The sequence below is a fragment of the Acinonyx jubatus genome, chromosome A2, assembly GCF_027475565.1.
Source record: "Acinonyx jubatus isolate Ajub_Pintada_27869175 chromosome A2, VMU_Ajub_asm_v1.0, whole genome shotgun sequence".
NCBI lineage: Eukaryota > Metazoa > Chordata > Mammalia > Carnivora > Felidae > Acinonyx > Acinonyx jubatus.
This window is the reverse complement of record NC_069383.1, coordinates 72,189,879-72,217,830: the sequence shown is the minus strand read 5'-3', so window position 1 is coordinate 72,217,830 and position 27,952 is coordinate 72,189,879. Positions and strand designations below refer to the sequence as shown.

Genomic DNA, 27,952 nt, shown 5'->3' with positions numbered 1-27,952 from the left:
CCAATTCCAGAAATCCCGGGTGGCGCACTTCCGGTCAGGGGGTGGGGGCAGGCCAGCGCCGCGCAGGCCCCGCCCATCGCCGGAAGTTTCCCAGGCCGGGTCCCGCCTCCGAGCCCACCTCCTGGCGTTGAGAGCCTCCGGGTGTAGGTGTCCCGCGCAGAGCGGGTGGAACCGCCTTCCTGCCTCCAGGGGGCAGCGGCCGCGCTCTGTTCCCTTCGTGGACAGCTCGGCGCCCGCGCCGCTCTTCCTGTCGCTGGGAGTGGCGGGCCGACCAGCGGGCGGCCCGGGCCGGCGGTCGCCATTCCCGTGTCGCTGCGCCCGCGGGGGCCGCCCGAGCCCGCCACGATGCCACTGGGCCTGAAGCCTACCTGCAGCGTCTGCAAGACCACGTCGTCCTCTATGTGGAAGAAGGGCCCGCAAGGGGAGATCCTCTGCCACCACTGCACGGGCCGGGGCGGCGCGGGCGGCGGGGGCGCCGGCACAGGGGCGACTGGCGGGACGGGGGGCAGCAGCGGCGGTGGCGGCTTCGGCGCGGCGACCTACGCTAGCACCTCTGCTGCCCCTCCGCAGAGCAACGGGGGCGGGGGCGGCAAGCAGGTGAGCTTCAATGGCCCCTCCCGCAGGCGGAGGCCGACTGGGCTTGAGGTGGGCGGAGGCCGGCCGGGCGGGGAGGGGGCGCGCCCTGGGGCCTTCCCCGACCGTGGGACCCTGCTAGAGCGGGCCGCCTCCTCCCACCACGAAAAGATCTTCGTTGATTTGGCCCATCGTAAGCACCTTTTGTTATTTTCAGAAATTGAAAGTGTACAGAAAGTAAGAAAATTAAAAACCCTTCAGAAATCCCCCTCATCGTAATAACAGTTGCAGGAGTAACCAGACATCTCAATACACACACGTATACACAGACACTAAACAGGATCACGCTACTGGACCTTTCTCTGTTAAAGTTATTTTACCATTATGTCATGTTAAGTAATATTGTCATTGTTTTAAATGGCAGCATAAGTATTCCATTGTAGGAAGTGCCATACCTAACTAACCCTCGCCCTGGAGAGTTCAGTCGTTAAGGGTTGTTCACTACTATAAATGCCAACAAATGAATAGTTCTTGCCTTGGCCTAGACTTACTCGCTACTCCTGCCCCCCTGCCCTTCTATAAGTAGTTCACACGTTTTTGGAGGCTATGGAGATGCTTGCCCAGGGCGTTCTAATTAGCACAGTTCCTGTGATTACCCAGCATAAAAGGAAAAGGTACATTTTTACTTAATTTTTATAAATCAGCATAAAGTGTGTACTCTGGAGTCTTTGTAAGATGGTTGTATCGGGACAGCAGTCTTTCTATAATTTTATTTATCTTTTTTGTTCTTTAATTGTTCATATAACAGAGTAAGCAGGAAATTCACAGGAGGTCTGCTCGGCTGAGAAACACTAAATACAAATCTGCTCCAGCTGCTGAAAAGAAAGTTTCCACCAAAGGAAAAGGGAGAAGACATATTTTTAAATTAAAAAATGTAAGATGATTGTGGACAGTGTCTTTTACGGTAACGGCATTGTGTGTGTAGTGTGTCTGTCACTGCCTTCATCTCTCATTTGTACTTCGCTCTTGGGAGCCTTTCTGCAGTATTCTGGGGAGTGGTCCACACTACCTGAAAGGAAGTTAACACTGTTGCAGGAGGCTTACTGTTTATAGTTAATAATATCCTTTCTCTTTTTTTTTAGCTTTTAATTGTTTCCACTGGGAAATATAAAATATGAGTCTAAAAGAAACCTAAGCCTCAAATGCATTTTATTGGGTCCTCTGTGCAAAGGAGGAGGTGGGATTATGGTTCTTGGTATCACCAGGTATATTAGGAAAAAAAAAATTCTTTTTATTCTTTAAAGATTGAAGTAAATAATACCGTAACTTATTCATTTACATGTTTGTTATTACAGCCCCAGAAAATGTATCTTACTGACTTATGATGATCAGTTTGATGAATATGAATCAAATATTTTGCTAACCTTTTCTTCTTCTGCTGTAAGAAAATAGATGGTTGACAGACTTGTGCTGGGGGTAGTTGAAAGCGCCTTTTTTGCAGTTAAATACTCAGGATTTTTGTAAACACAAGGGGAAAATGGTCAAACACAAATGTAGACTACTTTTTTTAAACCTTAGTATGGTGAAAAAAATAAAATAAAATAAACCTTAGTATGGTGTTCTTTCAGAACAGGAATGTTTCACTTACCTGCAAAGGCATTTCTGAAGTTGGGCATATTCATTTGTAAAACACAGAGGGGCCCTGCAGTATATTCTTGTGCAGATTGCAGATTCTTTTCCCATTGAGAAGAGTTGCCCCTAATTTACTTAAGACTTTTATAATTTAGTTTTCTTAAAATGAGGCATTTATTGACTAGACAAAGCATGTTAAGTAAATGTGCATTTGACTATAGTTGTGTCACTTAAACACATATTTTCAACTCATGTGTGGCTGAATATGCCCTGCAGTTATTTCAGTATCAATTTCTCTAGCAACCCCTTTCTTCAAGGATGATGCCAAGACATATTTGGGGAGGCCTGGTTTTTGTGTTGTGGCACACAGCATATACTGCAGCTTTAGAAGGGATTTCAGGAATGGTTGGGTGGTGACAAATTTACTAAGAACTCCCAAGGAAGCTTCATATAGCCTTAGTTCAGCCTTGCTAGAAAATTACTTCTGATGACAATGAGTATCCTAGTAGTTCCACAGATAAGCTGAGATGGAAAATGTCTTCAAAGGAGACACTTTTTCACCTTGTGTTCACCTACACATTTTTTATGACTTCCACTCCTATCATTCCCAGGCCATCGGAGCCAGGATATTTTTATAACTAGAATGTTAATATGTAATAAAGCTTTGAGAGTGCATGCAGTGGATCTAAGCAGCGTAATCAGAAGCTTGTGCTTTGGTTCTCAGCAATTTTTAAGCTGCTGGTAGCAGAAATAGCCGTGGAAATATTCAAACTGCCTTGCCACAACATTCAGAAAATCGTGTGTCTTTTTATTGTACTCCTTGTCAATAAATAGATTTAGGATTTCTGAAGTTACAGAATTCTCATAGATGGCTGGGAAAATGTCTACACACACTACACACATATAATACACTATGAGTGTGCTAATATTTTTGCTTTTGTTTTTTTTCCTAGCCCATCAAAGCTCCTGAGTCTGTTTCCACTATAATCACTGCAGAATCGATCTTCTACAAGGTAAGCACCTGTAGGGTCACTGAGGGAAGATTTGGGCCTGTTGTGTGATATGCTGCCAAATGTTGGGTTAGTCCAAAGGTCTCTGCTCCTCTGTATGGTATATGATTATTTCTTGTTCTTTTCTAAACTATTTTCCCTCATAGGTGGCTGGTATAAGACATCTCATCCAGAGCTGAGGGGTAGTTGCTTATTGAAACATGTTATTTTTAACTATTTTAAGTATCTCGAAATGCTAACGTATAGTGTGGAGTCATGAAAGAGTGAACCATCCTAGTCACTGTGACAGTCACTGTGTGAGAAGCAGAGTAGGGGCTTGGACTAGTAGAGATTGTATAGATCTGATATCTGGTGGGTAGAGGAGGCACAGAGATTCTAAAATGCCTTTAAGGAGAAGTGAGAGGAATAAGGATAGTGGTGGTGATTAACATCTACTAGAAGTCCATGGTGAAATAGTCCAAAATGTTTTGATACAAGAGTGAGGAAGTCAGGTTTCCTGGGATCCAAAGCCCACAGACATCTGCTACTCTGGAGAGACATGACCTATTGTTATTTTTTAACCAGAAGCCTTAGGAAAGCAGTTGCAACATAGAAAAGAGCCCCAAAACCTGCAGGCCTGGCACAGGCAGCAGCCATTAAATACTGTTGATGTTTTGGGATCTGAATTATCTTTTGGGGGGCAGTGACACAAATTAGTGCTTCATACCTGACTAAAGTGGACCAAACTCTGAGAAACTCAAGTGTTATACTGTGTACCTTTTTTTTTTTTTTGTGAGCCCAGACTAACGGTCTGTATACAGAGGCAAACATCTGTCCTATATTTCCAGCCTTTGATCATTGTTAAGAATAAAATAGCTGAAGTTTAGCATGTGCTTGCTATGCATCAGCCACCGAGGTGAACATGTCACATGCTTTACTTCATTCAATCCCCTCCATGAAGTGCTGCTGTTATTCCCACTTTATGGATGAAAATAGTGAGGCACAGAGAAATTAATGAACTTGTCAAAGATAAAATAGTCAGCAAGTCATGGAGCGAGCTCAGCTCCTGGCTGCACTGGCAAGTGGCTGTGTGACTGGGCTGTGTGGCAACCTCTCTCGTGTTTCTTCATCTATAAAATAGGGATTGTAAATAGCAGCTACCTCAGTGGGTCAAGCAAGATCATGTATGTTAAACACTTAGCAGAGTAAGCACTCAATGAAGAGTAGAAATTGATATCCATCATGTTTTCAAATTTGTGTATCACTCTCACAGCTGAACATACAGTTTACAGATTGAGTCCAGAAGCAGCTGGTTTGGGGGGCACCTGGCTGGCTCAGTCAGAAGAGCATGTGGCTCTTGATCTTGGGGATCTCCACACTGGATGTGGGGTTTACTTAAATAAATAAACTTAAAAAAAAAAAAGAAGCAACTGGTTTGGCTAAGGATTTAGTGTACTAGTGATTTCCACGCATGTCTCAACTGACGAAAAGGCAATGGCATGTGGGACCTGTTATCACAAGTATCAGGATTTCTTATTGCTATCTACCATCCACATTTGTTAAACAATAAGGACAAAGTGCAACAAGATATTCGGGTAATGCTGCAGATACCATACCCAGTACTGCAGAGGCCATCACTGCAGTGCCACTGTGGTCAGCACCAGGGCAGGAGAGTTAAAAGGTCACTGCCATCTGTTGAACTGGAGTCCAGATCAGGCATGCTAGGGGGAGCTGAGTGGGAACCACTGGGTCTGATGGCCAAGAGTATGGGCAGCCAAGACCCCAGATGGTTAAATGGCCTTCCTGTGGCAAAAGAGCTCCATGAACCACTCTGCTTACTCCTAATCCAGTGTTCTTCAGTATGTTGTGTTGACCTTCTTTCTTGTCTGCCAAAAACCCTGAAACCTCCCTGCAAATGAAGGGACTCTTTAGATCAAGTACGTTAGTCACGTCCATTGCTCTATTTAGGTACATACACAACACATGTTAATAAACACTTACCATGTGCCAGGTACTGCTTGCCATTGGAATCTTTCACCAAGATATTGTCTTTGCCTTGCAGTTCTGTTTTCACATGATTATATATTTTGAGTTAATATTTATTAAGCATATATTTGAGTGCCTACGATAAGCAAGGTCCTGTTTTTTTATGTGTGAAAAAACAAACTAATCATTGGTAATTTGGGAATAATGATTCTATGTGTAGACAAAGTAAACCATAAGTGTAAAGTATTTATATGACAAAGAACTTTGAGTAGTGTCTACAAGGACCAGATGATGATGGATGTGAACTAGGAAGTAGCAGATGGTAGCCCCCATTAACCCTACCTGTCCATAGTGATCTACATACAGCAGTCGGCCTTAGACACATGAATGAAGGATCCACCTGGAGAAACTCCTGTCACAGTTCACTCACTGCAAGTATTTCTTCAGAATTATTTTTAGGGTTGAGACGCACAATATCTTTAATGGCTTTACCGGCTGCCAAGGCCCTATTTTGAGTGAAGCAGTAATAAATCACACTTGGTTCCTGCAAGTAAAGGATTCCTTCACCAGCTGAGAACCACACATACCTAAGGAAGTGCTGAGTATCATTTGGATCAGCCATTATAGGTGTTGGAAGGAGAGATTATTTCCTTTTCAAGACCTAGGGGAGAAAACATACAACAGATAGCAGACAGAGTCATAGGGAGGGCTAGACACAGGACATGTACAGATTAGTTAGTTGGCTGTGAAGTAGAGTGGGGATAAGACATGAGGCCTTGAGGGGCACCTGGGTGGCTCAGTCGGTTAAGCATCCAACTTTGACTCAAGTCATGATCTCGCAGTCTGTGAGTTGGAGCGTCAGGCTCTGTGCAGACAGCTCAGAATCTGGAGCCTGCTTCTGATTCTGTGTCTCCCATTCTCTCTGCCCCTCCCAAAGATAAACATTAAAAAAATAAATATAAATAAATAAAAAATACATTAAAAAAAGACATGAAAGCTTGAGTGCCAGACATACAGGTAGTTGTCTTGTGGGAGGATATCAAAGTGAATGGGAAAGGACCTATCCTGAAGACTGACTATAATCAGAAGAGTTTCTGTCATTTCTTTGGGTTTGAATTTGTCATGTCCGTTTTCTTTATGGACGCCAATGAGGGAGATGTATAGAGCATATTCTCATCCAGGAAGCACTGCTTTTCAGTACAGGACAGAGAAGGACCACTGAGCTGATAAAGGAGCCCCAGCTGCGTTCTCTGCCTTATGTAGCCTTCAGCAAGTCTGATATGAAAATCTGATATGAAAATTCTGATATGAAATCAAAGTGTCATTATAAATAAATGTTTCCTCCAGATGCAAGTTTCATGTGTGTGTAATTTTCATTCAAGAGTGAAAAACTTCAGGATTGGCATCAACAGTATAAATGTTGATGCATATTAGACCATCGCAAAGGTGTTTTACTGACCATTTTTACTGTTTATTTCATGTTAAGGAGGTTTCAGTTCATAGCTGTGGTTTTTATTTTCACTTCAAATATGGGATTATCTTCTGTCTCCCCCAGGGAGTCTATTACCAAATTGGAGACGTTGTTTCTGTGATTGATGAACAAGATGGAAAGCCCTACTATGCTCAGATCAGGGGCTTCATCCAGGACCAGTATTGCGAGAAGAGTGCCGCACTGACGTGGCTCATTCCCACCCTCTCTAGCCCCCGGGGCCAGTTTGATCCTGCATCCTACATCATCGGTGAGTATGACGAATGGCACAGGTAAGTCTCCACTATTACATAAAGGAATGTATTAGTCTGCTCAGGCTGCCATAACAAAATAGCACAGGCTGAGTGCCATAAACACAAAACCTGTTTTCTCACAATGCTGGAGGCCAGAAGTTGAAGATCAAGGTGCTGTCAAGATCACTTTCTGATAAGAGCTTTCTTCCTGGCTTGTAGGCACCACCTTCTCCCTAAGGCCTCAAATGGCCTTTCCTCTGTGTGTGCACACTCCTAGTGTCTCTTCCTCTCCTTAGAAGAACATCAGTCCTAGCAAATTAGGGCTCTACCCTATGACCTCATTTTTTTTTTTTATTAACTTGTTTTATTTTTTATTTTTTTTTAATTTACATCCAAATTAGTTAGCATATAGTACAACAATGATTTCAGGAGTAGATTCCTTAGTGCCCCTGACCCATTAAACCCATCCCCCCTCCCACAACCCCTCCAGTAACCCTGTTTGTTCTCCATATTGAAGAATCTCTTCTGTTTTGTCCCCCTCCCTGTTTTTATATTATTTTTGCTTCCCTTCCCTTATGGTCATCTGTTTTGTCTCTTAAAGTCCTCATATGAGTTAAGTCATATGATTTTTGTCTTTCTCTGACTAATTTCACTTAGCATAATACCTCCCAACTCCATCCATGCAGTTGCAAATGGCAAGACTTCATTCTTTTTTGCCGAGTAATACTCCATTGTATATATATGCACCACATCTTTATCCATTCATCCATCGATGGACATTTGGGCTTTTTCCAAACTTTAGCTGTTGTTGATAGTGCTGCCATAAACATTGGGGTGCGTGTGTCCCTTCGAGACAGCACACCTGTATCCTGTGGATAAATGCCTAGTAGTGCAATTGCTGGGTCGTAGGGTAGTTCTATTTTTAGTTTTTTGAGGAACCTCCATACTGTTTTCCAGAGTGGCTGCACCAGCTTGCATTTCCACCTATAACCTCATTTAACCTTAATTATCTCCCTAAAGGCACATCTCTAAACACCATCACTTCAGGGGTTAGGACCTCAACATATGAATTTGTGGGACTATAACTCAGTCCATGGCAAAGAAACATAAGCATCATTAAATGTTAAAAAGGAAAGAACTTTATAGAAAATATGAAAGATATTTTATATAGTTGGGGTTTGAGTGCATTCAGTTTTTCAGTTGGGGCAATACATACCTACTAACAAGTGATGTGGATAAGATTTTTCTGAGCGACCCAGGTTAAACTCTATTAAAAGAATTTATTGCTCAGGAGTTAGGCTTATTTAGGCATATTGACTTATAAAAATCTAGTTAAAAATAATTTGAAAAGCAACCGTCCCTATTATTTCTGGCATCTTAACAAATTTTCATTATGTATCCCTCCACAAGTCACACATATTCATCCTAGACGTTTATAACATGTCATTGTGTACAGTTGGAATGGCAGCCACTGTACTTTTATGCATTTCAAAGCTGACAAAAGAAGTGGTATAAATGTTTCTCATAGACTTGCAGGAAGAAGTTGCTGATTAATACAGTTTAAAACGTGTTCAGAGTTTTTAAATTACCCCATATTTTCAACCTTTCTGCAGTGAACTTGCATTACTTTTCATACGAAGGGTTTTTCGTTTTTTCCAGAGGGAACTCAGGGACAAATAACTGCTGCTGTTATTCTCACCTATGGGTGAAGCTTGATACACAATCAGTTCTAAGTCTTCTGCTTGTAGGTACATAGAAGAGTGGACTTTCATCTCCCTGACTTCTAGGACTGGGTTCTCAGCAGAGGCGGTGATGTGAAGAATCACCTCTGGGGCTCCTCTCCCACGTCCTCCTCTAATCCTCAGATACTAGAGTGGGAAGTATGGCATAGAGATTCAGAACACAGGTGCTGGCGCCAGACTGTCTGGGTTCATAGCCAAGCACTTACTAGTTGTGTGGCCCTGAGCAAGTTCCTTAATCTCTCTTGCCTCATTTTCCTGATACATAGAACAGGAATAATAATAGTGCCTTCCTCCAAGCAAAGTTGTGAGGACTCAAAGTATCCGTGTATGTGCAGTACTTAGAACAGTATGGGCACATAATAATAAACACTGGTGTGCTAATATTTTTAGAGTCCTTCCTATATTGAGTCACTGTTTGGGGGAGTTAAACAGGTAAAGTAGAAAAAGTAGGGGAGAGTGACTTCAGAGTAATACATGTGTCAAGGACTAATGTCAGGTCACCAGAGTGGTTTGTCCTACCATTTAGGAATTTTAACCCTTTGTGAAAATGACATATATGTTCAAAAGATATTTAATCTTTCCACTGACTGCCTTTTAGGACCAGAGGAGGATCTTCCAAGGAAGATGGAATACTTGGAATTTGTGTGTCACGCACCTTCTGAATATTTCAAGTCACGTTCATCACCATTTCCCACGGTTCCAACCAGACCAGAGAAGGGCTATATATGGACTCATGTTGGACCTACTCCTGCAATCACTATTAAGGAAACAGTTGCCAACCATTTGTAGTTTAGAAAGTAAAACTTATTTCCAGTTATCTTGGATTCATAGTACTCTAAGACTTGCCACATATTTCTTTCATGAAATTCCTAGATGGAAAGAAGACTAAGAAGTTTTTCCCTACTACCCAGTAACCAGTAGCTTATTTATTACTAGTCACTTGGAAAGTGAAAAGGGATAACAAGGAATTAAATTACAGGCAAAGGCTATAATTTCCAGGGAGACCATTAGGAACAGGTGGTATCTATTTTTCTCCATGGATTGTATTCTCTAAATGGATTGTATTTTTCTACAAGAACAAAATGGTAATTAAGGTTTAGATTTCTGACTAAGGACTTAAATAAAATATAGCTATGACCAACTGTATCTATCACAAAGTTACACAAGCTTTATTTTCTCATCTAGAAAATGTTAGGTAGACTCTTGGCCACTTAAACCTTAAAGAAACTGATAGGTGGATGATTGTATTAGACTGGGCTTTTTAAAACTTTATTCTGCAGCAAAGAGATTCAGAATTATTTTGTTGATCTTAACAGAGCTGCTCATTCTTCATTGTATTTACCTCCCTTTCTCAAACTGAGGTTTCCAATCAAACAATAAAATTTTGTAGAGCAGACTGAACTTCATGAAAAGCACATAGGAGACACCTAGTGTTCAGGCATCCCACTTGGTAGTTTCTTGACTACCATTAGAACAACCTTTTGGCAGTCATAAAAATGATTAATGGGCCATAAGCATTTAATATCTTCAAAAAGTCTACCATCTGCTATAGAGTCATAGTAACAGGACTAAAACAAAGTCTTAGACTTAAAAGCCCTGTTTTCTATGAAATTGTCCAGAATTCAGGTGTAAGTTTTACTTCAAATGCAGGTCAGCTAAGTAAGGAGACAACAATGTGAAAATGGGAAGAAGTGGGGACCATACACTCGTGCCTCCAATTCTGTCGTGACTTAACCAGCATTTTTCAACTCCAGGAAAATTTGTCAGAATCTTATTTAATCGTAGTGATTTTGAGTTGTAGCAAAACAACTCTTATTTAATCGTAGTGATTTTGAGTTGTTGAGTTTTACCTGTTCACATTTTTCTACACAGTGATGGTTTGTATGTTAGAAGCAAGCAACTGTAGATAGCTCTATGTACATAGTTATCTCTACAAAAGTTACAGTAAAATTTGTTGTAAATACTATTGTAAATAGCTAAGTGCCAATATTCAAACTTTTGGATTAAAATGTATTTTTCATATTGTATTCACTTTGGATTTATTTCATTTAAACATTTAAATGTGGGGCTTTCTAATGGTATAAATATAAAACACCAAGGTTATACTCTTAATTTGGAGCAACAGATTGATCAACATATACTTGATTTTAGGACAATTTCAAAGAATGGCTACTTGGGAAAAGAAATACTTCATGTAAGATACTTATTAAAATGTAAAAATAATGGGGTGGCCTGGCGGTTCAGTCAGGGGAGCATGGTACTCTTGGTCCTGGGGTTGTAAGTTCAAGCCTCATGTTGGGTGTAGAGATTCCTTAAAATCTTTTAAAAATTAATTAATAAAATTAGGAAATATTGAAAAAACAATAAATACCATGTGTTTATAAATGGGTAAATACTTGTGTAGTATCTTTTAAAATAAAGATTGAATTTTCACGTTCTTCCTCAACAGACTCTACAGACTGAGCTAGCCAGGTACCCCCCAAAATTTTTAAATTTCTATCTGTCAGTAAAATGTGTATACAAAATTAAAACCAGGGTGCCTGGATGACTCAGTCAATTGAGCATCCAACTCTTGATTTTGGCTCAGGTTATGATCTCCCAGTGTGTGGGATCGTACCCCAAGTCAGGCCCCGTGCTGACAGCGAGGATCCTGCTTGGAATTCTCTCTCTCCTTCTCTCTCTGCCCCTCCCATGTGCACATACCCTCTGTCAAAAAAATAAAATAAACTTAAAAAAAAATTAAAAACCAAGGGGAGGAGCCAAGATGGCAGAACAACATGGAAGGTTTTTTTGTGTGTGTCTCTTAGCCATGAAATGCAGCCAGATCAATGCTAAACCATCCTGCACACCTAGAAAACTGATTGGCGTATTAACACAACAATCTACACAACCTGAACCACAGAACTCAGCAGGTATGAGGCGCAGAGAGGTGAACAGGAAAGAGAAGCCATGGAGGGCAGGGAGCTGTTTTTGCTTGCAAAGAGAGGACAAAGATGGGGGATAGTATGGGAAAGCCCTCCCCCACCCCCACCCCCGCCAAAAGCACCTGGAAAGTGGAAAAGTGAAAACAGCCACAAGGACTGAACTAAAAGGGGAGAAAAGAGAGCATTTAAATTCCATTAAGACTCTATAAACAGGGGGAGCGTAGAGTCTGAAACACCGCAAGTCAATACCTGACAGTGCTCTGGTGAGAAGGGCAAATCCCCAGGAGCAGAGTGAATCCAGGGGTCCTTGAGCCACATGGGGAGAGGCGATTCCACTGGAGGGAGGTTGTTTGGTAGAGACTGTGTGGCCCCCCCCGACAGGCAAAGGCCCCAGTGGACCCTGGAAAACAACCATATTTGCTGATGCTGGAACAAGATTGTTAAGGGTTAAGCCTGGTGCCAGATGTGTGTTGTGATTTTCCATAATCCATGAAACACTGCTGCTACACGATCCCATGAACTTTTATTGGGTCAGGCTGCCACCCAACTGCAGTCTCTGGCCATTGGCAACAGCATGGTCCCGCAAACATTCCTGGGTGCGGCTGGCACTCAGCCTTGCTCAGTGAGACCCTCCCCCAGAGGGTCAGAACAGGTCAAAGCTTCAGTCCCTCAGAAGCAAGGGGAAGGAAAAACAGCCACAATTGAGATAAAACTCAGGAGGGAGGTGCCACCTGGCAACCTGATGGCTTGGTCACAGACAGTGTAAAAGCGGGGAGTGGATGGAAGCCAGAGACAAAGGATGGGTACGCAATTGCTTGTTGGGGAGAGCAGAGTTCCGATACCAGACACTGGGTAGCTGGGCGACACCCTTTCCACCCCTCCCCGCACATGCACTTACACACCTACAAGCACCACAACAATCCACCCCACTAAGCTAAGCAGCGCCATGTAGTGGGGAACGGAGCTGTTGCACTAAGCCCCCCAAATTGGGCCAACCTTGCTCTTCAGGAACACCACAAGTCTCTCCGCCTGCTTAGTGTACAGAATATAAAGTGCCTAATAACTTGACTTGAACGGGAAAACAATGTAATTTCACGAATTTCAGTCCGTTTGCTGGTCCATCTATTAATTTTCTTTTTTTCTTTTTCATTTCTTTTTCATGAATACAGAATGAGAAAAAAATTATTTTTATGTTCAATTTTTATTAAAAATATTATTTTTTCTACTATATTGTTTAATTCTTTGTAAATTTTTCAAATTCTATTTTACTTCCATCATTTCATTATATTCTATTTCATTGTATTCATTTTCTCAAATTTTCAAACATTTTCCTTTTATTTTTTCCACTTTTTCTCTAATCTATCAAGCTCCTTTAAACACCCAGACCAAAACACACCTAGGATCTAGCATCATTTATTTGATTTGTGTGTGTGTGTGTGTGTGTGTGTGTGTGTGCGTGTGTGTGTGTTATTTTAAACTTTTTAATTTTAATTTTTTTTACCTTATTAATTCCTTTTCTTCCTTCAAAATGACGAAACGAAGGAATTCACCCCAAAACCAAGAGCAGGAAGAAACGACAGCCAGGGACTTACTCAACACAGATACAAGCAAGAAGTCTGAACCAGAATTTAGAATTATGATGATAAGAATACCAGCTGGGGTCCAAAATAGATTAGAATCCCTTTCCGTGGAGATAAAAGAAGGAAAAGCTAGTCAGGATGAAATAAAAAATGCCATAACTGAGCTGAAATCTCGAATGGATGCCACAGCAACATGGATGGATGAGGCAGAACAGCGCATCAGTGATACAGAGGACAAACTTATGGAGAATAATGAAGCAGAAAAAAAGAGGGAGACTAAGGCAAAAGAGCACGATTAAGTATTAGAGAAATCAGTGACTTATTAAAAAGGAACAACATTAGAATCATAGGGGGGTCCCAGAAGATGAAGAGAGGGGAAAAAGGGGTAGAATCATTATGTGAGCAAATCACAGCAGAAAACTTTCCTTAGCTGGGGAAAGACACAGACATCAAAATCCAGGAAGCACAGAGGACTCCTGTAAGATTCAACAAAAACCGACCATCGGCAAGGCGTATTATAGTCAAATTCCCAAAATACTCAGGCAAGGAAAGGATCATGAAAGCAGCAAGGGGAAAAAAAAGTCCTTAACCTACAAGGGAAGGCAGATCAGGTAGGTTTGCAGCAGACCTAGCCACAGAAACTTGGCAGGCCAGAAAGGAGTGGCAGGATATATTCAATGTGCTGAATCTGAAAAATATGCAGCCAAGAATTCTTTATCCAGCAAGGCTGTCATTCAAAATGGAGGGAGAGATTAAAAGTTTCCCACACAAACAAATATTAAAGGAGCTTGGGACCACTAAATCAGCCCTGCAAAATTTTTAGGGGGAGTTTCTGAGGGGATAAAACTCGAAGAGAAAAGAGAGAGAGAGAGAGACCAAAAACTACAAAGGTCCTAGAAAGGACCAGAGAACACCAGACACTCCAACTCTATAAGAAACATAATGGCAATAAATTCATATCTTTCAGTACTCACTCTAAACGTCAAAGGACTAAATGCTCCAATCAAAAGACATCGGGTAACAGAATGGATAAGAAAACGAGATCCATCTATATGTGCTGTTTACAAGAGACCCACTTTAGACCTAACGACACCTTCAGACTGAAAGTAAGGGGATGGAGAACCCTCTATCATACTAACGGTCACCAAAAGAAAGCCAGAGTAGCCATACTTATATCAGACAATCTAGACTTTAAAATAAAGACTGTAACAAGAGATGAAGAAGGGCATTATATCATAATTAAGGGGTCTACCCACCAAGAAGACCTGACAATTGTAAACATGTATGCTCCAAATGTGAGAGCACACAAATAGATAAATCAATTAGCCACAAACATAAAGAAACTCATTGATAACAATACCATAATAGTAGGGGACTTCAACACCCCACTGACAACAATGGACAGATCATCTAAACACAAAATCAACAAGGAAACAATGGCTTTGAATGACACACTGGACCCCATGGACTTAACAGAGATAGTCAAAACATTGCATCCTAAAGCAGTGGAATATACATTCTTCTTCAGTGCACATGGAACGTTCTCCAGAATACATCACATACTGGGACACAAATCAGCCCTCAACAAGTGCAAAAAAGTCAAGATCATACCATGCATATTTTCAGACCACAACACCATGAAACTCGTAATCAACAACAAGAAAAAGCTTGGAAAGATAACAAATACTTGGAGACGAAAGAACATCCTACTGCAGAATGAGTGGGCTAAACAAGAAGTTAAAGGGGAAATTAAAAAGTACATGGAAGCCAATGATAATGATAACACCACAGCCCACAATCTCCAGGACACAGTAAAGGGGGTCATAGGAGGGAAGTATATAGCAATCCAGGCCTTCCTAAAGAGGTAAGGAAGGTCTCTGATACACAGCCTAACCTTACACCTTAAGGAGCTGGAAAAAGAACAGCAAAATAAAACCCCAAAACCAGCAGAAGACAGGAAATAGTAAAGATTAGGGCAGAAATCCATGCTATCGAACCCCCAAAAAACCCAGTAGAACAGATCAATGAAACCAGAAGCTGGTTCTTTGACAGAATTAACAAAATTGATAAACCCCTGGCCGGTCTGATCAAACGGAAAAAGGAAAGGACCCAAACAAAATCAAGAGTGAAAGACGAGAGATCACCTCCAACACAGCAGAAATAAAAACAATAATAAGAGAATATTATGAGCAATTATATGCCAATAAAATGGGCAATCTGGAAGAAATGGACAAATTCCTAGAAACATATAAACTACCAAAAGTGAAACAGGAAGAAGTAGAAAATTTGAACAGTCCCATAACCAGTAAAGAAACTGAATTAGTAATCAAAAATCTCCCAGAAACAAAAACAAACAAACGAAAAACAAACAAACAAAAAACCCAAGAGTCCAGGGCCAGATGGCTCTCCGGGGGAATTCTACCAAACATTTAAGCAAGAGTTAACACCTATTCTCTTGAAGCTGTTCCCAAAAATAGAAATGGAAGGAAAACTTCTAAACTCTTTCTATGAAGCCAACATTACCTTGATTCCAAAACCAGACAAAGACCCCACTAAGAAGGAGAACTATAGACCAATTTCCCTAATGACCATGGAGGCAAAAAGTCCTCAACAAGGTATTAGCCAACTGGATCCAACAATACATTAAAAAAATTATGCACTATGACCAAGTGGGATTGATACCTGGGATGCAGGGCTGGTTCAATATCTGCAACACAATCAATGTGATTCTTCACATCAATAAAAGAAAGGACAAGAACCACACTATCCTCTCCATAGATGCAGAGAAAGCATTTGACAAAATACAGCATCCTTTCCTGATAAAAACCCTCAGGAAAGTAGGGATAGAAGGAGCATACCTCAAGATCAGAAAAGCCATATATGAACGACCTGCCATTAATATCATCCTCAATGGGGAGAAACTGAGAGCTTTCCCCCTAAGGTCAGGAACAAGATAGGGCTGTCCACTGTCGCCACTATTATTCAACACGGTGTTGGAAGTCTTAGCCTCAGTAATCAGACAGCACAAAGCAATAAAAGGCATTCAAATTGGCCAGGAGGAGGTCAAACTCTCACTCTTCGCAGATGACATGACACTCTATGTGGAAAACCCAAAAGATTCCACCAAAACAAACAAACAAACAAACAAACAAACACACAAACAAACTTCTAGAACTGATCCATGAATTCAGCAATGTTACAGGATATAAAATAGTGCACAGAAATCGGTCATATTCCTATACACCAATAATGAAGCAACAGAAAGAGAAATCAAGGAATCGATCCCATTTACAGTTGCAGCAAAACCCATAAAATACCTAGGAATAAATCTAACCAAAGAGGTGAAAAACCCATACACTGAAAACTGTAGAAAGCTTATGAAAGAAATAGAAGAAGACACACACAAAAAAAGGAAAAATATTCCATGCTCCTGGATAGGAAGAACAAATATGGTTAAAATGTCAATACTACCCAAAGCAATCTACATATTCCATGCAACACCTATCAACATAACACCAGCACTCTTCACAGAGCTAGAACAAACAATCCTAAAATTTGTATGGAACAAAAAAGACCCAAATAGCCAAAGCAATCTTGAAAAAGAAAACCAAAGCAGGAGGCATCAATAATCCTGGACTTCAAGGTGTATTATAAAGCTGTAATCATCCATACAGTACTTACTGGCACAAAAACAGACACTCAGATCAATGGAACAGAATAGAGAACCCAGAAATGGACCCACAAGCGTATGGCCAACTAATCTTTGACAAAGCAGGAAAGAATATCCAATGGAATAAAGACAGTCTCTTCAGCAAGTGGTGCTGGGAAACCTGGACAGCGACATGCAGTTGATATTGAAGCCAAGTTTCATTACAGTGCAATATTAATTTCTCTTTAAATTACCCAATTTAAATTGTGCCCAATTCTCTAGGATGCACCCTAGTGCATCCTTGGGATGTTCATAGCAGCCCCGATTTAGGACCTGCATGTGGGGATTCTTCCGTGACACTATGGTTTCCCTCAGTCACATAAGACCCAGATTCTGCACTTTGTTTTCCTGCCTTTATCTTTCCAGGCACAAGAGGAAAGCAACAGCAGTTTACTCTGCTAAGGTTTTAGATGGAGTCTGCTAGAAAATTATCCTGAAATTCAGTGTATAATATAAACGGGGAGAGGAAGTTTGACTTGCTAGCCCAGAATGGGGAATCTGGTAAAACAGATGTTTTAAATGGCACTTGAGGCAGAAATAGACAAAGGACAGGTCTGGATGTTGTCCTTCCAGGCAAATACAACAAAAGGATCCAAATGCACAACAGAAGTCAAACAGTTGTGTTGCATTAAGCAAAAATCAGGTTGGGTACAGAGGGAGGATAAGATTCTAGGAAAGTATTGTCAGGAATGCCAGAGAGCTAAGGTAGAGTAAAGAGTTCCTGGCCTTGGTGGTCCCAGCTGAGTGAGGTGGATGAAAGTCACAGGGTTTCCTAGAAACTGAAGAGAGAGAGAGAGGTTCTGAGGGACGAGGAATTATGCCATTCATCAATGTGACGATAGTAATACAGACAAACCAAATCCTATAAATGGGATAGTTTCCAATGTGCTTGTAAACAATAGTGAAGCAAACAGCTCAAAGGTAAGTGGGAAGAAGAAGATGGAAGGGAGGAAGTAGACATCTCTGGACATGCCCAGCGATGCCACTGAGCCTGTGACACAGCAGACACAGTAGCATGATAAGGTCTGGCACTGTGAGTAGGAGGGTGTGGTCTACAAAAGACAGAAAACCAGCCTGGGTGTAAATCCCACTCCTTCATACCTGCCACATTTCCAGCCCACCGTGTGTCTCCTCTACCATCATCCAATAACCCAGCACAACTGGGCGGCAGGACCATCCTTTGGTCCAACAACAGGATTGTCCAACAATCTTTAAGGCAGTTCTACTGTCCTGGAATTGCCTCAATTCAATCTTGATGTACCAGAACTGCAATGACACAGTCACCTGACAGTGGACAAAAAAGTAGAGAGACAGTTAGGAGTCTATTCTAGGGGAACAAAGTGGTGGGTGGAATGGGCTACTTACGGGGACAACTTCTCAGATAGTCACCAAGGAAATGATCTTCCTCTTTGATGTGTCTTGGTTTCTCCCAAGCAGCAGTCTAAAACTGCTGTAGGGGTTTGTCACAGCACTGGATGATCAATCCTTCCATGTGCATTCCTGGCCGAGCCAGAAATTAGTTGCCACGAGAGAGAGTTCCCTATAGGACTGTTCCCTTCGGGGAAAAGAAGCAAGAGTCCCATTTCTTCAGAGCTAGTGACTCAGTCTCTTATGCCAACCAACAACCTTGAAATTGTCCAGAAGCCAGAGTGGAAAGAGTTTGTGGTGAAAGTAAAACTTGGAGCCAGCAGAGCACACAGAGAGCAGGAGGAACCTCCTGTGGTCATCTGAGTTACTAGCCCGGGGAAATGCACCAGTGAGCCCTGGTGCACCACCATGAGATCCTGCTCTGTCTTGGGATCCCCGGAGGTGGTGTCAGAGCACCAGGAGAGGAGAGAGTGAGAACAGGTCCCCAGACATGTTTTTCCACATTTCCTTCTTCCCAGAGAACAGTCCAGTTCACAGAAAAAGTACAGAGATAGGAAGTAACCCTGTACTTTCCAACTCTGTTTCCCAGAGGAGGAACATACCAGTACCCCTGCATGGTGAGGAGGTCAAATTGTACTACACAGATGTAGTTTGGGGTACCGTTGTTCCTCTAAGGGTTCCTTCATGTCATCAAAATATGATGCGGGTAAGCCAGGTCCAAGGACCCAGAGGAGGGTCCTTGGCTTTGTGCAGGATAGAAATCAAACGTGAGCCAGAGAAAGTGAAAACAGAGTTTATTGAGTGGTGTGACAGGTAGAGAGTAGCAGATGGAGGTCTGGGAGACTCAGAAAGGAAAGAATGTCTGTCACTTGGGGTTAGGGGTTTATATTGGAAGGGAGGAAATCTAAGGTACATGTTCCCCCGGGGAATCCAGGGTAGGATCCGACCAAAGGTGCGTGTCAGGTGAACTATAGGTGTTATTCCATAAATTACCGAAGGTAAGGGGTTTTGATGCCAGTGTAACCTAAGATTTGTTTGAAGCTAATGTCCTAAAACATGCTTGGGATCTGGATCTTCTTAGATGTCATCAGGTGTTTGGGGGCCTAGGACAAAACTCAGGAAAGGATTAACTTTCTTGCTTCCTCCTTGAAGTGAGAACATGGCTGCTTGGGCTTCTTCAGAGGCAAAATATGGAATACAAGTAAATGAGGCCTAGCAGAAAAACAGCAGGGATGGAGCCTTTATAAAATGGAACCCTTTAGGGGTCCCACCTGGGTAGCTACCCACCTGGGTAGCTCAGTTAAGCCTCTGACTTGATTTTGGCTCAGGTCATGATCTCATGGTCATGGGATAGAGCCCCGAGTAGGGCTCTGTGCTGAGTGTGGAGCCTGTTTGTTTCCGTTTTCCCCTCTCTCCTGCTCATGTGCGCACATGCTCTTTCTCTCCAATACATAATAAACCAAAACTTTCTTTGAAAAAGTAATAAATAAAAATAAGTGGAGTCCTTTTAGCCCTCCTACCTCACTGAGATGGCTGAAATACCTTTGTGTAACATAAAGGAAGAAATTCAAAGACTGTGAGATAGACATGTTGAGTGAATGAATCATGTCTAACTCACCAACTTACCACTACCCAACCATGTCCCCCAAGATAGAGGGGGTGTCAGAAAATACTCCCTCAACAAGGCCTTAGAAATACACTGGTGTATTTGTTAGGATTGATCTTGGTTGTAATAGGTACCCTACTCAGAGAAGTAATCAAGAGGTTTATCTGTCTCTGGCATATAAAAAAATCTGGGCATAGGACATCTAGGGCTAGTAGGTCACCTCAGTGGTGCTCTCAGGGAAACAGGCTCCTTGTGTTCTTGCACTGCCTCAGTCACCCATGGTTCTCACCTTCATGTTTGAAGATGGTTGCTGCATCTCGAAAGGTTGTGCCCTCATTTCAGGAAGAAAGCCTGTCCCAGGGATTTCTACTTCCTTGTGCTATCTAGAACTATGTCACATAGCCATGTGTGGCTGTAATGGAAATCACGTGACTCAGTAATTCACTTGCCAAGGAGCATAGGAAGGCAAGGGAGAGAGTGCTGGAAAGATTGTTGAGTGACTCTGTCCGTAGAAACTGTGACAACTGGTGGGAGATGCAATTGATAGGGAGACATTGCAGTACAAATGGGCTTTCTGGTTTCAGTGGGGATGAGTGGATCCTGGGATAGCAGAGACCAGGTAGCTGCAATGTGTGAAGCCAGGTGGATGTGGCTACCATAACCAGAAGACAGTGCATTTATTACAAGGGTCTGACCCGCAGGGTTCTTTGGTGCTGCCCAACTAATTGTGGGGTCCTGAAGACCAAAATAGATGGTCAAAGATCCTATTTGATTTTTAGAATTTAAAAATCTTCCACTTAATAAACAAAGGTCTGATTGGAGTCGTCACAACATACTCATGGCACCTGACCCAGTCTCAGGTCTAGGTCAAAGAAAGAGGAAGCCAGGTGTCTAGGGAAAGGGCCCTGAAATAGCATCATAAGTACTTGCTATGGATCTTGCTTCCTCCAAGTTTTCCCCAAAGGACCTGAAGCCACTCACCAGACCATTGTCCAGGTATCCTGAGAAATAACCAGACATTCTGGGGATTATCAGAGACACTGGGCCTGTGCTAATGTTAACTCCTGGAGACCCAGAACTCCACTGTGACCTACCCGTCTAAGTGAAGGCACTGTTACTATACTAGCCCTGATGACCAGTGGACACAGAAAACCCTCCAAGGCAGCAGAATTTTGGAGCAACATGTCTCTTCCATTGTGGCAGGAGGTAGAGACGACTGATATAAAAATCCATGCTAATCCATAGTCTGTGGCTAATAACCTGGTGATCAGAGATTTGTGAGAGCAGGACTAGAGCACTGGCAGTGAGGAGGTCTGCGGGAAAAGTATGGTCAGATTTCTTAGAATGAGCAGAGGGGAAGAAGCAGCAATTTGCCCTCCCTGGAGGGGCACATTCTGGAATTGGGTTTGCTTTGTCCTCCAAACGTCTGCCAATACCATCTTTCAAGGACTCACTCACATGTTTTTATGTTGTTAAGTTATCCCATTGGACACTTGCTTTCTGATCACAAAATTTTCTTCACATTGAAGAGGAAGATGGTAGGCTATACCAGCAGAATTCACTATATTCAACATAAACACCCAGCACCCTGAATCAGCTGGCCTTCCAAGGAGACCGCAATTTGTGAGGTTGGAATACAGTACAGTTGTTATATGCTGTGAATCCATGACCATGGCCTCTATATAAGCAAGGGTCTGGGAACTAAAGAGGAAGGTGGATAGCACTCCTCTGTTAATACCTCAGTGACCCAAAATCTCTGCCTCCATTCCCTGTGATTCTGGGCTTTGCTGATTGAGAGGCGAGCAAAGGAGAAATACAAGAGGAACACAGTGATGATTCCAGTGGTTTGGAAGGTGTGGGAGGGTTAGAGTGTTGGCTGAGTGAACAGTCTTGCTGCTGCATGATAAAGGATGGGAGAAGTATGGATGGAACCCTGTGGTAATACTAAATATAGTAGGAGTTAATGGAAGATTTCTGTGATAATAAACAGACCACCAGTAGCTCAGATGGCAATGAAGGTTTAGACCATTCCACCTACTATAAGACTAATCCACTGATGTTCTGGCTGAACTCAAAGAAACATGGAATAAGTAACTGAAGACAGAAATCAAAAATACCAGGGGCACCTGGGTGGCTCAGTCGGTTGAGCGTCCAACTTCAGCTCAGGTCATGATATCGCAGTCCGTGAGTTCAAGCCCCGCATCGGGCTCTGTGCTGACAGCTCAGAGGCTAGAGGCTGCTTCGGACTCTGTGTCTCCCTCTCTGCCCCTCCCCCACTCATGCTCTGTCCCTCTCTCCCTGTCAAAAATAAATAAGCTTTAAAAAGAAAAAAAAAGAAATCAAAATTACCATGACCTCATGATTAATTGTAGAAAGGGCAATAGTTGCTGCCTGTACATTTTTCTTTGCTGTTTCTCTCTTTCTTTTTTAAATGTTTACTTAGTTATTGGGAGGGGAGAGGGTCAGAGAGGAGAGAGAGAATCCCAAGCAGGCCCTACACCACCAGTGCAGAGCCCGATATGGGGCTTGATCTCACAAACCGTGAGATCATGACCTGAGGTGAAGTCCAGAGTCAGATGCTCAATGGACAGAAACACATAGGCAACCCCTCTTTGCCATTTCATGTATTTATTTATATACTTCACCTAACTTTCTCCCTTTTCCTTTCTCCTACTGCATTACTATACACAGTTTGTGTTGATGGTGGCTCAGTTTACATCTAGTTCACAGATCAGAGAACATCCAGTCATGATGGATCAGGGGGGGAATGGACCTCATTTAAGATCTTGGCCTTGGAACTAGATGTAGTATATTAAGGGGATACGATCTCATTTCTGGTGGTGGGAATAACTGAATTTATTTGGAATTGTATGTAAAGTCTACATGTTCTGATAGAAGAACAGAGCATTGGATCAGTAAATAATAGGACATTTTCAAATGGTCAAAGGTGCTAAGTATAAGATTTGTCAAACGCAAGGAAGATGTTGAATATGTGAGTTCTAAGAAATGTATTTTCCTCAGATGAGAAAATAATTAGTTACACCATTAAGACAATATTTTTTCACTAAGGATTTAATTTAGATTTATAGGAAATAAGATAATCAGTTATAAATATCCCAATTTATTCTACAGAATTAATCTCAAGTAATCCTGATTATGACATAACCACAGGTTTGCCAATCTGTGATTTTATAGATTAACCTAATTTGTTAAAAAGAAATTTACAGACCCCATTTTTACTGTCACAACATAGGAACAAGCCAGCAAAAACAAAATCAAAAGTATGTTTTATGCTAGAGTTACTTTCTGTCCAGGTCGAAACATTGTTCCACTTTGATTCTTTCTTTTCTTTGGATTTTGGAAGTTTTCATACCTTAAAAAGAGATAATATTTAATACATGTAAATTCTAAATTACAAAAGACAAGGAATTGTTTGCAAACAGATTATTTTTTAAGAAACAAAAGGGAAATAACTGGGGGAAAAAAACCTAACAAATTATAGTTCTTAAATTTTCTAAAGTTAAACATTCCAATCAAAAAAGTAGCAAAAGGGATAAAGAGACAAGTTAGAAAAGATAAAATGCACATGGCAGTGACATGAAAAAATCCCTACTGTTTTAATCAAAGGCATGTAAATTGTTAGATTTTTTTCCAGTCTGGCCAAGTTTAGAAAGACATTATGCCCAATGTTAGTGAGGGTTGTGGTGAAACTGGCCCTTTCCATGTATTGGGCTGTACAATGTTTCTAGAAGGCAACTGATCTCAAAAGCCATAAAAACAAAATGTATCCTATGCTCCAACAATTCCACCTCAAACTCAGATAATGGAGGATATGTGCAAACATTTGGCTCTAAGGAAGTTCTTTATCATATTAGTGTAATAGGGAAAATCCGGAAGCAACTTAAATATCCAAATATTGGAAATTGTGGCCTAGCCATACTATAAAATGACATTAAAAACCAAGCAGTAACATTTAAAATGTGAAAGAATGTTCAAGATGGATGAAAGCGGGCCTGCTATATGGCAATACGTGCAGAGTGTTTTAGTGAAGAAAAAAAAAACATACAAATGTATACTTTGGGAGGGGTGGGATTAAGGGAAATTTGTTTTCTTATTCTTTATTTTCTGATTTTTCTACAGTAAGCACATATTACTTATACATGTTGAGGCGGAGCAGAAGTGCCACTCTGGCATGTAGACTATTTTGAGCTGAAGGAGATCAAGACCCAGCAGATTCAGGAGAAGCTTTTTCCCTCCCTTACCTGCCTGATGAGTTTAGTTTCCTATTACCAGAGAAGACTTTTTAATCTGCAAGACTGACAGCAGGGCAAACATCTGCTCTTTTCACCTTCTGTGAATTCCTGCCTCCCCTTTGAAGCCCCAGGCCCCTAACCTCTTTCTTTAGTTCAGGATGGCATATCTATTTTAATGGAGCTCCTGTATGTATGAAGTTATTTTTCTCCTGCTACTGTCTTAGGTCAGTTAATTAATAGACCAGCCAAAGAACAAGAAGGGAAGAAGGGAAAATCTTTCTGCCTTTACAGTGTACCCCCACACATGCCCACCCCAACTGCTACAAAATTAAACAAAGAGTTGTAACTTCTAGAACCAGGAATAAACCTTTCTCGCACTGAATTAAGTGAAATCCTTAACGTGAATGGTCCCCAATCTATGGGTCTCCAACTTCTAAGGTGCCCAGAGACAACTGCAAGAAGCCTGTAAATCTAAATGTGTGCTGGCCACAGTCCACAAGGGAATAAATTCGAATGCATTTAAAGAAAGTAAAACAGGTATATTTTTCAGAACAATTTTTACAAACTATATTGGAATCATTTTGAGATTTTAATTTTCCTTTTATTCAAAGCTTTAAAAATGAAATCAGTTCATTATAAATAATTCAAATATAATCAAGTGAACCAGTTAATGAAAATTCATTTTTTACTTCAGTACTCTTTAAGTTTTGGGGTATTTAAATGCATAGCTATTGGCTCGAAGTGGCCTTTTATATATTCACTATAAGTAACTTCAAAAGTTTAAGTGAAGAACTGTCACCCTGTAATATCTGTACTTCTGAAGGAGAATCGGTTACTTACAGTTCAGCAAAATTCTTCCAGTCGTCTTCACTAATGGATGGCCTTGTGTGACTGAGGGCGGCCATTAAATGCGACTGGCTAATAGCCAAACTGGTTTTGACTGGTCCTGGTTGGTTAAGGGAGTCATCCTCCTTAAACAGAAAAGGACACAAAGTTAACCTAGGGCTGTGATGGAAAAAGTAGCAGCCCATGTGTTGTTTCTTTCCATCAGGTTTTTTTTAGGAGACCAAACATTCTCTTTCTCATAAGATTAAAAATTGTTTGAAAGCAGGATGCATATAATCAAATGGTCAATGTGTTTCAGTCCCTTCTTTATAAATAGAGCTCATTTACTAACCAAAACACACATCAAAAAAGGAAAAACAGTTTTTACAGTTTTTACAATTTTCATGGGGATGGGGGGAGAAAAGCCATACTCCACTTTGGCTCCGGTATCTGCCTTTGATGACACTGATATCTGCCCGTAGCTGATCTCTTTGTTCCTGTGTAAGTTCTTGGGAACCCTCTTGTGAGGATGTTCTGAACACTGGAGGTCGTGAAAACGACTGATCTTTCCCAGGGACTCCAGAAAAGTCCTGTGTCATGGAGCTTGGTGCAGACAGGCACTGTGAGCTCTGCAAGGTTAAGTGTAGGAAGGAGAGAAGGGGAAGGAGAAAGGAGGAAAAGAGAGGGAGAAAAGAAGTATATATTTACCAAGGCTAAATTTAAACATTTTAAGCAGTAAAACCTTAACATGGACAAGCTTACATTTGAATTAGCTGGAATTAATAAGCAAGTTCAAAATATGTTTATCTTCTACATGTCGTTCAACCATCATAAAGTGAAAACTGCCATAACACAAAAAATTGTTTTAATGCTTTTTTATTAAATTCACCACACTAATGTCCTAGCGACAGGTTCCAAATGTGCCTTATTCTCAGTTTCAGCAAATAGAGTTAATTCTAGTATAAGGTTGGAGAACATAGTACAGAAGAAACAGAAAACAGAATTAAAGACTAAAAATAAAACAACAAAAACAACAGCTTACTATTCTTTGAAATAAAAATGGTTTACTTTTACTTTTTTTTAGAGAGAGCACAAGCTAGAGAGATGGGCAGAGAGAGAGAGAAAATCCCAAGCAGGCCCCACACTCAACGCAGAGCTTGACCCTGGGCTTGAACTCATGAAACCATGAGATCATGACGTGAGCTGAAATCATGGAGGCTTAACCGACTGGGCCACCCAGGTGCCCCAAAATAGTTCGTTTTTAGATTAAAGCAGATGTACAAAAAACAAAAATATAACTGTTACTTGTACCAATAAAGTAATCGTGAACCACAGTAAATAATTTGCGGACATGTGTGAAATACTATTTTAATTTAGAAAAGCAACGATATCACCCACAACATTTTCATTGTTGCAATGTTACATCAAATTTCTCATCTTCAATTATCTTAATGATAATAGAGTTTAATATAAATAGAGTTTAATATAAAATGGATCTGCGACTAAAGATGTTTTAAAACAACTAATGAAGGAGATAATAAACCTGCGAGGAACCAAAGGGTCCTCACGACCAGTGGCTACTTTGGCTCCCTCTTTGTTGCCAGCTACATTTCACAGCTCTTAACGAGGAATGAGATGATTCATCAGTGTGAGTAAGGGAAAACAAGACTACTTCACTGAAGAACCAATCAACCAGAAAGTACATGTGGGGCAGGTTAGGGGGTAAGTCACTGTCCAACTGGACACACTATGGCTTTACACATCAGAACCGTACAATGGCGACTGAACATGATACCAGATCAGAAGATGTTCCGTTCCCGAGTTCTGATTCGTAGGAGCTTCCAAAGTAGAGCCGGTACATATTGAATTTTGATTCATCTGGAAGCATCTCAGACAACTCTAGAGAAACCAGGGACTGCTCCAAGCCACACTCCCCATCTCCAGCTGAATCATCGGAGCCGCTGCTGTGGTTGAGAAAAACCATTGAAGACAGACTTAGGTCACTATCAGAGCTGGAACTTCCATCCTAAAACACACAAAAGGACAACAGTTGTAAAAATCTAAATAATCTATGACTCTGAAATTAGCAACACAGATAGCATTTTAACAGACCAGTACGAGGAAAACCAGAGGCATTTTCCAAAAAAGCTCTTATTTTTTTGGTGAGGTTCTTGTCCTCTATGATCCCCACAGACCAGTACGTATGGCACGAATGGCAAAGGTGTTACAGCTCTCCCACACCCAAAATACAACAGTTCTGAGAGCCAGGCACCAACTATGCTTCTTTTGTGCAAATGCTGTTTGAGCCATTATTAATATGACTCAGTGGCAGACTAAGTAGGCTGCCTGATTATGTAACGAATCCTTACCAGCAGACAGCACATGATCAGGGTGTCTGACGCTTACAGAAAGAAAACAACCAGCATTCAGGAAACATGCATTGAGCCAAACTTTGGCTCTTACTACTTTTCTAACGGTTGAGGCACATAATAAAATTTAATTATTAAAATAAGATGGAATGTGTACATAATTTACCAACCATCTCCCCAGGAACTCTAACAAAGCTAGGATTCATACCTCTGAATTTTATTTGTATGAATCTTTCAACTGTGAAATGATGAGTCAACCACGTCATGCAGTGCTTTGTCATTACAGAGTGCTTTATACATGAACATGTTTTCTGTTAGTGAAGAGGGTGGAGAAGTTCAGTGACTTGCCAAAATAAATAGCAAAAACTTGGTAATATCTGATTTAGGAACTTTAGGCCCTGCAAGAATCTCAACAAAACATAGGGGAGAGGAGTACACAGGAAAACCCTTCCTAGAAACTATGCAGTAAAGTCCATAATGTAGCAGAGGTCAAATTATCTGCTGTAAAAATACTATCCTTAGAGGAAAAGACTGATGTTAGGTCTGGGGTACAGAAAGTACAAAATACAGCTAGAATACCTTGTTGTATCAGGAAGAAAGTACATGATCAAAGAATGAAGAGGACAAATCAAAAGGACACAGAGGCCATCTAAAAGCAGCTCCTATGGGCCAGA

At 41.3% G+C, this 27,952-nt stretch overlaps 2 protein-coding genes and 1 long non-coding RNA gene across 5 annotated transcripts in view; 1 reads left to right on the top strand and 2 right to left on the bottom strand.

Moving 5' to 3' along the window:
- The first annotated feature begins 112 nt into the window (after positions 1–112).
- On the top strand, positions 113–10,671 carry GATAD1 (GATA zinc finger domain containing 1). The gene is made up of 5 exons (XM_027071880.2): positions 113–597; positions 1,382–1,507; positions 3,159–3,218; positions 6,736–6,919; positions 9,243–10,671. Exons 1-5 carry the CDS (start codon positions 346–348, stop codon positions 9,431–9,433), a joined length of 813 nt encoding a protein of 270 aa, XP_026927681.1. The 5' UTR covers positions 113–345; the 3' UTR covers positions 9,434–10,671.
- On the bottom strand, positions 7,842–22,100 carry LOC128314792 (uncharacterized). The gene is made up of 2 exons (XR_008296840.1): positions 17,959–22,100; positions 7,842–11,968 (listed from the first exon to the last, which is right to left on the bottom strand). It is a non-coding gene; the product is annotated as an uncharacterized LOC128314792 (long non-coding RNA).
- An 835-nt stretch (positions 22,101–22,935) lies between these two features.
- PEX1 (peroxisomal biogenesis factor 1) overlaps positions 22,936–27,952 on the bottom strand; it is a 46,577-nt gene continuing 41,560 nt past the window's right edge. Inside the window, exons 21-24 of one of the 3 annotated variants that reach the window (XM_027071875.2) lie at positions 26,705–26,935; positions 25,341–25,538; positions 24,925–25,055; positions 22,936–23,204 (exon numbers count right to left, since the gene is read on the bottom strand). In XM_027071875.2, coding sequence (XP_026927676.1) covers positions 23,120–23,204; positions 24,925–25,055; positions 25,341–25,538; positions 26,705–26,935 — 645 coding nt within the window. In that variant the 3' untranslated portion in view covers positions 22,936–23,119. Of the gene's footprint in view, positions 23,205–24,921; positions 25,056–25,340; positions 25,539–26,704; positions 26,936–27,952 lie in introns of those variants that run through there. The other 2 variants (XM_027071876.2, XM_027071879.2) reach the window with 2 other exon arrangements.

Excerpts from the sequence above, each read along its gene's own strand:
- GATAD1 (XM_027071880.2), top strand. The coding sequence starts at position 346 with ATGCCACTGGGCCTGAAGCCTACCTGCAGCGTCTGCAAGACCACGTCG. Across the intron at positions 598-1,381 it reads GGGGCGGGGGCGGCAAGCAG|AGTAAGCAGGAAATTCACAG; the intron begins GTGAGCTTCAAT and ends TTCATATAACAG. Across the intron at positions 3,219-6,735 it reads CAGAATCGATCTTCTACAAG|GGAGTCTATTACCAAATTGG; the intron begins GTAAGCACCTGT and ends TGTCTCCCCCAG.